Source organism: Hyposmocoma kahamanoa, unplaced genomic scaffold, assembly GCF_003589595.1.
Source record: "Hyposmocoma kahamanoa isolate Upper Pololo Valley unplaced genomic scaffold, ASM358959v1 88, whole genome shotgun sequence".
Classification (NCBI taxonomy): domain Eukaryota; kingdom Metazoa; phylum Arthropoda; class Insecta; order Lepidoptera; family Cosmopterigidae; genus Hyposmocoma; species Hyposmocoma kahamanoa.
Genome location: NW_020654466.1, coordinates 10,625,501 through 10,641,739, shown reverse-complemented (window position 1 = coordinate 10,641,739; position 16,239 = coordinate 10,625,501). Strand labels below are relative to the sequence as shown.

General features: G+C 35.7%; 1 protein-coding gene across 1 annotated transcript in view; it reads right to left on the bottom strand.

Moving 5' to 3' along the window:
- Positions 1 to 6,711: 6,711 nt before the first annotated feature.
- LOC113235931 overlaps positions 6,712 to 16,239 on the bottom strand; it is a 15,683-nt gene continuing 6,155 nt past the window's right edge. The window contains exons 2-3 of the mRNA XM_026471851.1: positions 8,927 to 9,154; positions 6,712 to 8,498 (exon numbers count right to left, since the gene is read on the bottom strand). Coding sequence (XP_026327636.1) covers positions 7,395 to 8,498; positions 8,927 to 9,154 — 1,332 coding nt within the window. The 3' untranslated portion in view covers positions 6,712 to 7,394. The remainder of the gene's footprint in view (positions 8,499 to 8,926; positions 9,155 to 16,239) is intronic.

Genomic DNA, 16,239 nt, shown 5'->3' with positions numbered 1-16,239 from the left:
GCTGCGATGCCGTAATCGTAAACAATGTCCTAAAGTCACGTCGTAGAAATATTAATCAATATCGAGATCAAAAATATTTGACAATCCTAACTGTTGGTAAATATGTAAACAATCTTTCATTATTTTGCGTTGGGACAAAATGTGGGTAGCCTTGTAATAAATACGTCGCCCATATAATTTCACCTCAATTGTCTTCACTATTTCACCTGCATTTTTTCTAATTTTCATTGGAGAGACCGCCCGCTAGAACTGTCTCGACTACGTACTCGTTTATCGAGTATACAATTATATACCCGATGTACTCGTTGGATGCATTTTCTGCGTGCATTTCCGAGGTAAAGGAAATAACGAGTACAAAAAAAAATAGCGCCACTGGTCCGTACACGGCGCACGAAGGGCGAGTACAAATATAAGCCACGTTCTTAAGTTTCTATAGAGTTACCTTAATTGTCTTATTATGCTATGATAGAAATGGATGTACCTTACCCTTCAAATAGATAAAGATCATTAACTGGACTTGATATAATATAATATCAGTGATATTAGGCGTAGAGCATCAATTGTGCAACAATATAGTTTGTCGTGTTGTGATAAAGGACATACTTACTAAATGATTTTTTAACGCACACACTCGTAGCCTTTGCTTCAGGGAAACCCTGTATCGCGGGTGTCATGGACACACATATAGACAGCCACAAATTAAACCCAACTCACGAGAGAAATAAATGTAGGCTATACATGTATTTCTATAATATTCTAACTTACAACTTTCGTCAACACTCGCTCGTAATGAATGCACTGAGTCATATAATAAACAAATTTTTAAACTTTACTGAGTGTTGAAAGCAAATAGAAACCATTTAACGTTTTTGTACAACCAGAAGTTAAGACAAATTTAGTTCCCATTCCTCCACAGCTCAAGGTTTCTTATAACAAGTGGATGAATGGATTCATTTTACTGCGTAAAAACATCAAATTTCATTCCCACTATAATTTGTTACAATATGTGGAACCTTTGACTTTCAGTGAAACAGAGTACATGGAACCACTGGGAATACATGCCTACAATGACGCACCATCCTTCCGTCCAGTATGCTACTCTTTCTGTCAATTACCTTTGCTCTGTTATCAAAGTCGTAAGCTAGGATTGATTATTATAAAACATTGTGTATTACTTAACTTGCGTTTTGTTTTATTGTATGAGCACGAAATATTTCGATTTTAGGATAACTGTAGCCGGTTCAGCTTTTATTCCGTTTCAGTAAGCATTTCCATTGAACAGGTTATTTTTATTGAATTTGATTGCGTATCTGACTTTATGAAATATGATGATACAATTTCCACCCACTGAAGCAGAAAAGTTTTATTGGAAAAAAGCATTTGATAAAAGAATATTCAGAAATATGAATGCTTAGGAATTCATTAACGTTAAATAAGTGCCCAGTTTATGAATATTGACTGTAAAATATAAGCGTCTAATTTATTTATTTATTTATTTATTTATTTATTTATTTTCAAGGGATAAAAAACAATCGTACACGATTTATACTTACAAATAGTATTAGTACATAAATATAAGTACACGTACAATCCACAACATTATCCACAAATTAAATTAATTAATTAATAAAAAATTAATTAATTGCTACATGTAAGTACATTTTCTTGTAGATTCTTGTAGAGGATACTGAATTGTTATAGACGATTATTATATTGCATTGTCTTGCATTAGATTCCATTGCTTGTATTGTCTTATATTATATTGTGGTTTATGAATATTAAGGTTGAAATGCATTAGTCAGTTTTCGTTGCAGAGCGGCCAAATAGACTCATAAATAATTCAACAGCATGCCCTGGTTTCAGGCTTGCCTTTGAATGTAGTTTAAAACGGTTCTATGCATTCATTAAAACGGTTAAAAAATATGTAGTTTTGTAATAATTAATATACAATTTCCCGAGAAAGATTTTTTGTGATTTTTCTTTTCATTGTTACATTACAATATTTAATAAATGTTTCTCTGTTTAGTATTCTACAATGATGTTCACATTTATTTCGTTATTTTTGTTGTGTGCAGACATATTTCGTAGGGACAAAATTTATTAGAAAATAATCAGCCATGACACGCTCAATTAAACTAAAATTTATTTTACATTTTCGGAAACGTTTCCACTTTCTTCTTCTATCATTAACTTCTATCATTCTATTTTATCTTCTTTCATTGAAAAAAATTCATTCTCTTCTATCATTGAAAAAATGCCTTCATCGCAATCAAAGCTACGGATAATAAAGACAGCCGATTTTTAAGCAATGACGACGATGGGTACATAGTAAAATAAGAGAAGTGTGGTAACTCCGTACACAGGAACAGCGCGGCTTGTACGCGCCGTGTACGGATGTACACATTCGCATAATAATGAAAGGCGCGTGGGCGTTGGGGAGGGCAAGTATCATGCAAAGCAAGTGTATCGCAACAGTATGCTCGCATACATACAAGTCGCGCTGCTACGTTTTTATACAGATGATGATTGACGATGGATGAATGTATGTAAAATATATGTGAAGTCCTCATTAGTACCCACTGTATAATGTCAATGACTGGGGTGGCCATTGACATATAAAAAAAGGTAAGTACCTTACCTACTTCTATTTATACTCTACTCAAATGAAAAATACAGCTTATTTTTTTTTTGTTTTAATTTGTAATACCAAATGTTGTGACGGATAAGTCGTGCGCCTGTTGGTAAGCGATCCATAACAGCTGCAGTGCCACTCAGAGCTTTAAATTCACAAAGATCTAAGGGGCATTGCCTCTTCGCCCATCACCTCCGGGTGGTCACCTACGACATAAGTTGACAAGTCCAAAGTGCCCGTAATTTCACCAGCACCCATACCCTTCCAAACCGGAACGCAGTAATGTTCATTACTGTTTGGCGGCAGAAATAAGTATGGTCAAGCAGCTCTACGGCTACGACCTTGCCTTTTCACATATTTATACAGGGTTATTTGTAAAATTCTAACAATCTCCCAGGACTTTATTACTAATAATATCTCATAAACAACAACTTTTGTTCCATGACTTTTTACTTCGGCAGATTTTGCTTTCGTACAAAAATAAAAATATTTAAAAAGATCGCTAAAACGGTGATAACAACTTATTACCAAGTACCTGATCTAAAAAGTGTGAGATAGTACTACAAAAATTTAAAAGTTTATTTTTGGTACATTTATTACGTTTTGTAAAAAGTCGTGGAGCTAAAATTGTTGTTTATGATGTTAATAATATAGTCCTGTGATGTTATTAGTATTTACCCAAAGCAAAGCTATGCTTGTAGTTTCTAAATACCACGTCACATAAACATCAACTGTGCACCTTGGTAAATGATTCATTTTAAATTTACGTCGCTTTCGTCTTTGATCAGGATTACTACTGGTAAACACTTTGCCTGTTAAATGCAAGTTCCCTGAAGTTTGTTTTCTTGACTATGTGGTTCAACATGTTAGCGTTGTACAATTTTAATTATACAATGTGTTATTATTGTTCGTTAATTATGTTTATTAACAATAAACTTGTAGACGAGCACCTACAGTTATTGATTTTATTAAGTCGTGAGTATAGGATTTAAGTTGTCATAATTCGACGTTGACTGTTAACGTTTAGTAACTTGAATTATATATATTGTTTATTATTGTTGGTTAACTAAATCTCGTTAATTATATAATATGTCTATTACAATAAGTTTATTTAATTATGATTTTAAAATGGTTTGAATTCAATAAGTGTTGAGTCTGATGAGTATAGGATTTGATTTGTTGAGTGTGAGTGGGGTGGTAGGGCAGGAGTAGTTAATAAAAAAAAGAAAAAAAAAGGAGTAGTTAATAAAAAGTGTGTGATATTCATGTGATATTGATAAGATGGAAGTAATAATAAATGGATAGTGTGTTTTTCAAGAGTGGTGTTTTTTATTTTTACACAGTTCTTTTTTTTATATATTGCCAATTCTATCAGTTTTGGGCGACTCGTATTGTCTTCAGTCCAAAATCTAAATTTTGTTTGTAAGTATTGTATTGTTGTTTGTAAGTTTGGAATACCGTAAAATGAAAAAAAAAAAAACAGTTTATGTTGAAAACGCAAGTCATATAAACTGCCGGTACCAATGGTACCAACACATAATAAACATTTACGAGTTGCAACCGGCAGCAGAGCAAAGGCATTTGTTTGGTGAATTGGATTTGTGGCGAGATAATTTGTGTGGGCAGTAACAATTTGCTTTCCTAGTACTTGACTCGTATTTTAAGCTTTGTGTGGGTTGAGTATTGATTTATGAAATAATCAATGGGACACGTTTTTAAAGATTTTTCGGGTTTATGACAATATTTTTCGTCGTACACATGTCCAATCGTAGTTTGTTTTAGCAGCAGTAAACTGAAATCATCATCAACATCATATCATTTTTATTTCATAGATGAGCAAATTGCACATTGTCATATTGATTAAACTCTGCTCATTCATAAGTCAGATTCCTCTGAAAAGCTCTAAGGGTTACTCTTTGTAAATATACAGTTGTACACATTATCATTGACATATACAATATTGTAATTGATAATGTGATATCAGTTACAATATTCATTTCAAATATAGATCGAGGCTACCTAAGAACTAAAGGGTTTCACTCTACCACGGGTTTTTGTCATCCAAGTACGCAGAAGCCGTAATAACCTTTAGTACAAAGTTCTTGAACCAAGATTTGCACAAAGCATCGATCGAGTGGGCCTAAGGATGAACATGACCAAAACCAATGAGATGACATGGTGATGACCAGCTTTGCGGGATCTAAACATAATATAAATATATGCAACTGTCCTATGGAGGTAGTGGACGACTACATCTACGGTCATTGTCTATCCTTCGGCCCTGCTTCTCAGCTTAAAGAAATCACGAGACGAACTCAATTAGGATGGGCTGCCTTCAATAGGTTGGAAGATGTGTTCAAGTCTAGAATCCCTCCACGCCTGAAGATCAACGTGTTCAACCAATATCTCTTACCTATATTTACTTATGCTTCCGAGACATGACTACCGGTCTCGAAAGAATATGTGCACAAGATTCGAGTAACACATTTGGTAATTAGAGCGCGCCATGTTCGGAATTTCTCTTCTGTACCACGTACCCATTGTAGACATTCGACATCGCACAAAGGTTGTAGATATGGGTACGAGAATAGCCAAGCTTAAGTGGAGGTGGGCAGGGCACTTGGCTAGAAGGGAGGATGGAAGATGGACGTTACTGAATAGTGGCTAAAAGATGGAAAAAGACTAAGAGGCAGACCACCCGTCCGTAGTTGGGAACCATTGGACACGACTTGCAAGTGACCGGAAAGAATGGCGCAATAGAAAGGAGGCTTATACTCTGCAGTGAGTGCAAACGGGCTGAAATGATAAAGTTTTTGTTTCTCTACTGTTTTAAACTTCGTGAATGGCAAATTTTGTATATCAATTGGAATCTTATAGCCCCTTTAATGAATTTGTGACTTTGTAAAGAACAAAAAAGTAGAACTCCTAGCGCAAGAATCATCCAGGATAATACTGCCACCATACCTATTTCTGCGTTCCGACTTTGAAGAGTAAGGGAGCTGGTGAAATTACAGGCACATGGGACTTATAGAGTTTCGTGAGGTTTTCGCGATTGTTACACGTGTGAAATGAAATTGTTTTTATTTTTCGAATCTAAAACGCGTATATTTGTTTTTTTTTTTCAAACAATTCAACGTTCATTACGTCGGCCGTGGTCATGGGACCTGTAAATGGCCCGAAACTTTTGTTTGTTTGAAAAACAAATAGATACAAGAAAATAGTTTGGGACACATGGAACTTGTCAACTTTATGCCTCGGAAAGACGGGCGCAATGGTAGTGCCCTAAGACCTTTAGAATTTAAAGCTCTGAGTAGAACCGCAACTGTCATGGGTAGGCGTGCATTTACCCCAAACGCCTTGTTCGTCTCGTCACTTGACATTATAAAAAAAGTGCAGAACGCGTTATAGCTTCACTTTAGAGAACCATTGCCTGGCTGTTTATATAAGTGTTTATATAACACAAACAACGCGTTAAGGATGTTTTAAAGAAACCACAAAGCGTTGTGCACGTTTTTTCGCTCAGTGAACACTTATGATTTTTTTTTTTAGTAAAAAATTCAGCCAGCTATTTCCCGTGGCTTTCCAAATGTATTATAGTAACATTAAGTAGTATTCAAAATGGAGATCCTTTAGCAGAGTATAGTACTAAAGTACACATACACTATAGCAACCTCTTTATTAACTTGTAACTTTGATAAAACTGCTATATTTTCTCAATTCTGTTCTGTTGCTCAAATCTGTTTGTCAATTGCCTTTTCTCAAATAAAACAAAAAAGCATACGCATATGTGTCGTATATTCAGTTTAAAATTTCAAATTAAATTAACACAGACATTTTGAAATAACAGCTTCTTGACTAGAATAACAATTCATAATTATCTGCTTAAACATTTATAATTAGATAACGACATTTATTTCTTTTTTTTTTTAAATTATACACATTACTCTATTTTTCTAATCCACCTAGAAATCATTCGCGAAATTTGAACCACAATTCACTAATTGAAATGTTACTGTACGAAAGATCATTCGTGAATTTGTAATTCAAAAACAAAAAATATTATCCAGAAAAGGATTGGAGAATCGAAATTACTAGTGCCAATGAAGACGCAGCTAGATTTTATAATAGGGATTCTTTTCATCAATTTATATGTCGGAGATTTCTTGTAAGAAAAGCAATTTTAAACACCTTAAATAACCGTACTGTTCTACCCACTTTAGTCGACATGCATCAGTTGAACTTATTTCATAAATCCCCTGCAATGGTCTCACTAAAACAATTACAGATTCCACAAATTGGACGGCGGCATTGAATAAAAGCGTTGCAAGGTTTTATAAGTACCAATTACACCAAATAAGTAATAAATATCTTTACTTTGAGACTAGTTTGGTGCAAATCTCACATGTAGACAGAACTACGCAAAACTTTCTTTATTTTCTAATAAAAACTAACAAAGACAAAACCATATAACAATTTTTATATAACTCTTCTAAACCTATGGAATATTACGAAAATTATTTTAAGAGTAGAGATACACACTAATACTTCAGTAGGTAAAGCTAACGATATGGAGGAACCCTGTAGGAGAAATCATTACGTCTAACAGTACAAGATTTGGTCACGGTTTGGTCGGAAAGGTCGAGTGAAGATCGGGCACAAAAGCTAATAAAAATAAATATCCATAAATACCGCAGTACTCGCCTCCAAACCGCACATTTATTGTCTATAACCACACTTAATACGTCTACTCTAAATACCCATTTTATAAGACGTTGTGTTTGTTGCTGTGAGCCTGGTACTGAGGCCAGGAGAGTAGCAGCTGCTCGTCTGCTGGTCGTTCTGGGTTTATGTTTTCGGAAACAGCGGGTGAGCACGAGAGTCCATTCATGAGTGCGCCGCTAGATCGCGAATGCTGCCGACATAGCGGCCGCCGCGTAGGGGATTCGCATTCGTCCGACATCGCTCGCGTAACCGTAATCCGTGGAGACTGCCGTCGCCGTCGATCTCGAGGATTATCTTCAAGACCCAAAGCTCGCCCCAGCAGAACATGGGGTGGAGCACGTATTAAAGGAATAGCTGACGTTCGTTGCCGGGTCGGTTCGTCGTCTTGCGAGTCTTGTAACACGTTACAAGACGCGGCGCGCGGTGCGGGACGCTCTGAACCTCTCGAGCCCACTGCAGCTGCGTCAGAGAGTCGTCTCGTTGTTAGTGGCCGTATGCTGCCTGAGCCAGCGGATAGAGATGGTCGTCGTGACCCGCAAGCACTAGGTGTTCGCGCCTGAATTTCTTGTGTCACCTCACTTTTTGTCAATCGTTTTCTTCTATAGTTCCGAAGTGAATCACGAAGAGCCCGACTTCTGATTCCGTATAGAATACTATTGACTGGTGGCGCAGCTGCCAAGAGAGCTGCTGACAAAGCTGCCAAAGGCTGTGGTGGCACTGATATGGCTGGCCATATTAAGACGCAGTAATATGGGAAGTAGAGTATCGCCAGGGATCCAAGTGGCTGTAGGACGGCGGAGAGAGCTCGTCGTTTTGGCGGGGGCGGCGGAGCAAAAGGGTTGCGCTGATGGGTAACGGTCACTTGAGCTGATAACGTAACTTCATAAATGGCTGCTGCGATTCTATGTCGATGGTAACGAGCAATTCGAAGTATCTTCAAGCTACATACAAGGACAAGCGCAGCTGGAACTATTAACGTGAGCAGAGCGTACACTAGACAAAAAGCTAATGCAGCAGGGCCAGCGCCACAATCCGGTACGCAGCCTCCGATACCAATATTGTAGGCTAAAGGGAGCTGGGCGGCGGCTAGAGGAGCTAGGAGCGCAGCAGTTGCGACCCAACCGCTAGCTACGCAGATCATCACCTGAAAATGAAAGGGAACTAAATTAGTAACGTACGTTAGAAGTTGCATAGCTCTTAAATACAATAATATACAGTAACGTATTGAAATAAGTACAGTCAAGAGCACACCAGGTTTGACACCTTGAAACCCTAGGAATTTTGGACCATTCTTATAATAAGCAGCATAGAGTTGAATATTAATCTTGAGTGTCGTTTTTGACCCGTTCTTGACCCTGTACAATTACTCTTAATAACTTTCAATCCCACGTGTTTCTTATTTGCATTTCAATCAACTACACACTTCATTTCCATAGCATAAATTTCAAAGAGACTTTTGTGCAGATTATCGCTTAGATATGTACTACCAACATATACATTTTCGTCTATAGTATAGTGCTCATATCTAAGAAAAGCTAGACTGTACTATGGCAAGTACAAGCGAGTACGTACCTTCTTCGCAGAGACAATGGCAGCATAGTGCAACGGCGCGGCGATGGCGGCCGCGCGATCGGCGTGTAGGCCGCAGACGGTCCATAGCTGCAACGGATGCAGCGCATGTAACAATGCGCCGCATGCGCAGGCGCCCCCGCTGCCTCCGCCCCAGCACAGCGCTGCGCCACTCGCCAGAGCTCCAACAGCGCCTAGATGCACCAGAAGCACCGACGACGCTGAGGCTGGCTGAAAGGACAAATTTCGATTTAATTATATATATAATAATAATAATAATAACGCACACACTCAACATAGCCCCGCACTAGAGAAATTCTGTGTCGCGGATGCTATGGACACACACATAGATAACCACAAATTACACCCAAACTCACGAGAGAAATAAATGTAGGCCATATAAATATTTCTCCCGGCCCGGGAATCGAACCTGGGACCTCTGCGTGGCAGTCCGGCATGGTAACCGTTCGGCCACGGAGGCAGTCACATTATTAGTTACTTAATTGAATTTAAGTACCATGATAAGTTATTTTGGACAGGTTTTTTATTTTTCTTTAGTAGTACAAAGGCGATCGAAAACAAAGAAAAATTCTATCGACCGACAGGACTTCGAACCTACGACCACGGGATTGCGTCCCCACGCTCTTCCAATCGAGATACAGGTCGAGTTAACCAAATTGATGAAATTCTTCTGAGCCTATTGTAAATCTTTGCATAGAGTTTTCAGCTTTCGACGCCATAAGCGACTTACATTCCCCCGATATTAAAGGGAAGCCAATAAAGTATTATTTTCGATGTAACGCCAGTAGCAGAATACATGAATGGCCTATAAGTAGAACCAAGTAATATTGTTTCTCCAATCAATATTTGAAAGTTAAATAGATTTATTTATTACATTATGCATCGGCATAATAAATAAGTAATTTTTCTTCCACCATACCAACCATTTCTTTATGCAAGTAGCATAGCATAGGTTTCCTAGGAGACGCCTCAGTTCGAATCCTCGAAGAATTTTTTTCTAATTGTTCGTAATAATTATATAAATAATTATAAAATTATTAACACAAAGAACTTTTTAGAAAATTATAACTTTTTTTTATAAAAAAAACCAACCTCAAGAGTTTGTGTTAATGTTTGAATGTAATTCTCGTCCATTTATAAACCGATACATCTCCCAATTTGCCATCCTTAAAGGTGGAATATTTTCTACAAATTTGAATGGAACTGCTGCTGAGGTTTCCAACAATAATAAATATATTAATTCCAATCGGTTTCCAAATATTGGAGTAATTGCGTAATATTAGAAAAAAATACAGTCAAATTGATTTTTTGGTAAAGATTTATCAAATTTTATACATTCAAACGTTAAAAGAGACCTGTCAGCATTTGACGCAATATTATTCATATCAGTTCCATATCTATTTATTATACAGGGTGTAAATTTGAGACGGGACAGCAAGGCCACCCAAGCAGCACACCCATATCTAAATATATACTAAAAGATATCTAATAGAATTTAATTCGATTGAATATTTTAAGAGTTCAAATTCCCTCAAGAAGGTTTCTAGATAATTTAAAGTAAAAGTGGGCACAACTTTATTAGTAGATCACAAGAGTGCTTTGAGAAACTATCTGTAGGTAGTGTTAAGAGTCATTCTTATCTTTTTTCTGAAGTAACCCTTCTAGAATGCTACAAGACCATTTGTAGAATGTAGACAGTTTTTATTTAGTCTTGTAGATAGTTGTTAGATAATTTATAGTCTATGATAGTTTTCTTAGTAATGCTATTTTAAAACCAAAATACTAAAGCGTAACATAGGTAAAGACAAACATAGGACGCAATTCTCTTAATACTAATAGATTTCATGTTTAATGGCTTACAAAATATAAACTATATAAATTGCAACATGGCGAAATTAGATATAATATTTCTGACTTTTTCGCGCAATGTTTAATCGGTTAGAAAGCGTAAATTGACGTGCGACTTTAAATACATTGTGAAAAGTGATATAAAAGCTGTCATAAAAGTAATGCGCTCGCTAAATTTTAAATATTTAAGTATAAAATATAAACTTAATAAAAATACAGTTATCGATTTTCGGTTTTTAATTTATAGTAAGCTTAAATATACAAAATAAGTCACAAAACAAACCATTTCCAAGAAGTTCCAGGCTTTTTCAGTTTAGATTTACTTTTTAAAAAGAAAAAAAAAATTTCTCGGCTACTTCATAGTCATTCTTTAAAAATAAAAATGGCGATAAGAATTTAAAGCTTTTTTCAAAACACAGTTGGGAGCATTTTGTCTATAGCTTTATCTATAGAAAAACTTTAGAATACGAAAAGATTATTTTTACTCGCTTTAGTGTAGTTGAACTTGTCGAAGAATATTCCTCGTATGAAATTTTTATGATTGTCTACAAAACGCGATGTTTCTTAGCGATTGTTTCTTTTGACAGTATTGCAAAACCCTTATAAGGTTTTACCAAATAATGAGCGCTTTATGCATTAAAAAACTTTTGAAAACCCTAAATCAAAAAACAATTGAAAAAAATACAATTTGTCGCAAAAAAAACGTTATTCTGCATAAATGTATGGAATTTGTTATAATATGACTAGAAAGGTGGATAAATTTACTATCATTTAAATATAAGAATTATTTTAATGACATACCTAACTTATGATGGAAGAAATAAAATTTTCATTACAAAATTGAGGTTATTTCTTCACGCCAACCACATTTCACACAATGATTTCACTGTATTCTATTGATAAACGGCACAATATACACAACATTGAAGTACAGTAGTTTACGCGCTCATTTCAATTGTTTTTATAATTTCACAACACGGAATTACTTCACAATGTTTGTTTATTTGTCAACAAACAAATGCCGGCCATGACAGGCTCGAGCGCGAATTACGACTATTGTATCCAGGGTTGCCAATTTGTAGGGAATTCCCATTGACTTACAAATAAATGGACGACGGGTCTAATACAAAAACCACGAAAAAAATGTCCCAAGTCAACCTATTTTAATGTAGTGACATGTAAAGGAATATGAAAAAGCTAAAACATTGAATTTAAATTGTAATTTCATCGCCGTACTGTCTAATTTTGCTTGCAACAATTGAAAGGCGCAAAAAACACCATATTCAGCTTCTACTGGAAACTTACCAAAATGCACCATATGTAGCTTCTAGTGAAAAGTACTTGAACACAGGTATAATGGAATAGCCTTTATTATTTATAAATAAATTTTATATGTAAATGTTGAATTTTATACAATGCCATTCATTACGAGCTAGGGGTGTCTGATTTTTTTTCTCGAGGTTCGAGAATTCTCGTACCCGATTTCTCGAGTTATTCGAGAATTTTTTTAAAAACCGTAAAAAATCAGCTCAATGAACTATAAAACTAAATGTGAACTTTCCAAAGTTGTTTTGGCCTGGGTGTTCTGAGTTGTGCCCCGAAATAAATTCCATCGTTCTTGGTCCCAGGTTCGATTCCCGGTAGAACCAATTTCGGAAATGAACTTTTTGTAAATTGGTTCTGCTCTGGGATTCTGTTGTTCTGATACTCATGGGGAGTATGTACAGAGAGTTCCCTAGTTTCAGACCAGGTGACCAGGTGTCTTACAATAGAATATCAACACCAGAACCATTTAGAAAAGTTAATTTTTTAAATTGATCCTACCGGTATAGAACCCGGGAACTTCTCATCCAGTGCCCACAGTGCAAACCGTTAGGCTATCAAGGTTGTACTATTTGTATTATTATGCATTGTTTGCATGTGAAAGCTACAAATTGCTTAAACTTTAAAAAAAATCCTATTTAATTTGCAGTGTCAATCTGCTTCAATTACCTTCTTTGTTTCTTAAGTTAGTATATTTTGTCATTCATTCAACTTTTGATTTTTAATGCATTTTGGCGGTGTAAGATGTTCTCTGTTAATACTTGTCACTTTCTTCTTAAGTTCAAGCTATGTTTACTGGATAAATTCCTGTATTCTCTCCTTTCTATGCACAGTGCACTCATTGATGTAATCACATACCAAAGCTTTAATATAAATTTAATAAAATTTAATATAATGCCTAGGCACCAAAAACCAGTTCTTACTAGCAATGTTGGCAAAGCTGTTTTTTTTAATTTTCGTAAGCCTTTGCTGGTTATGTACATATCCGATTGTCTGAAATGATCCGAGCAAACAAATTTGTATATTTTCAGGATAAAATGTTCTTCTCGTCGCGATTCAGCTATTATATTTCTCCATAGTGAGCAAAGTATAGGTAAATATATCTCGAGGAAAACTGAGACAAATACATTTATTATGCCATGCGATAAGAAATGTACCGATGTTTCGATTTTTTTAAATTCAAATTCAACGTAAAGCCAAACTTTCACAATCCTGAAAACCGATTCATAATGAAACCGTTATGCTTTAGGGAGTTTTGGATGCTTATTACAAAGAAAAGACTAAGTTAGTTTCGGTTTGTTTTGTAATATTCTAAAAAAAACCTAAAAAAGTACTTTCGGGATTATGGAAATTCATGCAAACGTTATTTCGGGCAAATGTATTTTCGGTCTTCTGATTCGTAACCCCAAGCCGTAGAAAGAGTACAACAATATTTGAAAGTATTACTAACATGTATTAAAAAATATTTTAATAATAACATTAGCATCAAAGCGACTCTATGAAATTTTTGTTCTAAATATTTCAAACGCTTGTGTTTGAAACAATTGAAATTGACGTGTTGGGTCTCGTTCAGTCTTTTACGCAAGCTATGAGTCGGAAAGAGACAGTTAGCTATTTGATTATTTGGATTGCTTTTGTAATTTATATTTACGATTAATTTAAATATAAATTAAATACTAAGTATATATACTAGTGCATAAAATAACACTTTTAAATGATAACTAAGATAACACAATGCAGTACTTACTGAAAATATTTTTACTGCCTCCGTGGCCGAACGGTTACCATGCTGCCATACAGAGGTCCCAGGTTCAATTCCCGGGTCGGGAGAAATATTTGTATGGCCTACATTTATTTCTCTCGTGAGTTTGGATGTAATTTGTGGTTGTCTACGTGTGTGTCCATGGCACCCGCGACACAGGGTTTCCCTAGTGCGGGGCTATGTTGAGTGTGTACGTTACTATTATTATAGTGATTTTTGGGGATTTTGAACAATTGGCATTGGCAACGCTGATTGTATCGAATGATGTGACTTAATATCCAAGGTTTACCACCTCCACCAGATCTTTTAGTATTCTTTACTTTATCCATTTTGCATGAACTCTTACAACGTCCAATAGAGTAAAAACCCTAATTGTAGTATGTTTTTAAATAAAATCTACTGAAGACGTGCTATAACGTGTTTGTCAATAAGTACAAACACTACAGAATGTCTATAAATTAAATATATCTAGAATAAACTTAAGAACACTAGTTTTTAGAGTATTAATAGGCTTTACTGGATGTGTATAGAACAGTTTTACTAAAAATAATCAGTTGTTCTACAGATGAACTTAAAATAATGACTATAAGAGTAAATCTTAAGAGATATTACACTTAATTAAGTTGTTTGGTATTGAGAAGGTTTTAAAATTTGGACTTGAGTGAAATAAGTCTATAGAACAACTTCTTTTTTTTTAAACCATTTATAGAGAACTATTGTCTAAATCTATACCATATTAAGACTGTTTATAGATATAACAGTTTTAAGGCGTTTAAAGTGTGCTCCTCGGGCTGCCACCTTCATCGTTGTAGTTACAGGAAAACGGTTCTAGAAGACTATCCATGAATTTTGAATATATTTTGATTGGCATTCACAGATTTTGGAAAAATGGTACAGTCAGCAGGATAAAAGGCAATTTTCCAAAACTTTTTTATGCCGTTCGATCCGGTCTCTGTTAAGGATCAATAGTCTCTATGGGACCAATTGAGGTAAGAGTACTCAAAATGTCAGAAATCGCAAAAAACTTTTTACCATATGTAATAATCCTACCATATTTAGTAATACCATATTTAGTAAAGGGACATCTTTAGTAATCAGTTATTCTAGGTTAAGGAAACTAACGATAACGAAACTAATAAATTGACAACGTATTATGTATTTCAAAATAAAAACAACAACAAAAAGCAAAATAACATAAAAAATGTATGATACTAAGTGCTCGAATTTATTGCCGCCTTGGTGGATGCATCGATTCGCTCTCTTCCGCAAAGAGCAAATTAGCGGCTGAAATTTTAATCGGATGGATTCCATTGAAAATTGCTGCAAGTGCGTCTTTCAATTCTTGAACACTGTATTTTGTATTTTTTTTTATAAATTTCATTTAACTAATACATAATACGTTGTCAATTTGTTAGTTTTCTTAACTACCTAGAATAACTGATTACTAAATATGTCCCTATAAAATGTATGGTAAAAAGATTTTTGCGATTTCTTACATTTCGAGTACTCTTACCTCAGTTGGTCCCATAGAGGCTATTAATCCTTAACAGAGACGGATCAAATGGCATAAAAAAAAGTTTTGCGAAAATTAGCTTTTATCTTGCTGACCGTACCATTTTACCAAAATCTGTGAATACCATTCAAAATATCTTCAAAGTTCATGGATAGTCTTGGTTCTTGGTTGGTAGAAATGGTTCTATTTTCCTATAACTAAAACGATTAAGGTGGCTGGCCTTGCTGCCCCGTCTGAAATTTACACCTTGTATACCTATTTCTGTGATGCGGCGGCATCGATAGCGCTTCCTACTCATCTAAAACACTTTCATTGGATCCCTGACAAAAGTAACTATGTGCCAGATGCTTTGTGCCTTTTATTATTTTTATTGTAACTGTCTCCGTGGCTTAACAGTTACCATGCTGGACTGCCACGCTCGAGGTCCAGGGGTTCGATTCCTTAGTTTGGGTATAAATTGTGGTTGTCTATGTGTGTATGCATGGCACCCGCCAACAGGGTTTACCTAGTGCGCGATTATAAGTGTGTGCGCATTATTATTATTATTACTGTTACTGTTACTGGTACTGTTACTGTTACTGTTACTGTTACTGTTACTGTTACTGTTACTGTTACTGTTACTGTTACTGTTACTGTTACTGTTACTGTTACTGTCACTGTCACTGTCACTGTCACTGTCACTGTCACTGTCACTGTCACTGTCACTGTCGCTGTCGCAGTCGCTGTCGCTGTCACTGTCACTGTCACAGTCACAGTCACAGTCACAGTACCAGTAACAGTAACAGTACCAGTAACGGACACAGACACGGACACGGACACGGACACGGACACGGACACGGACACGGACAC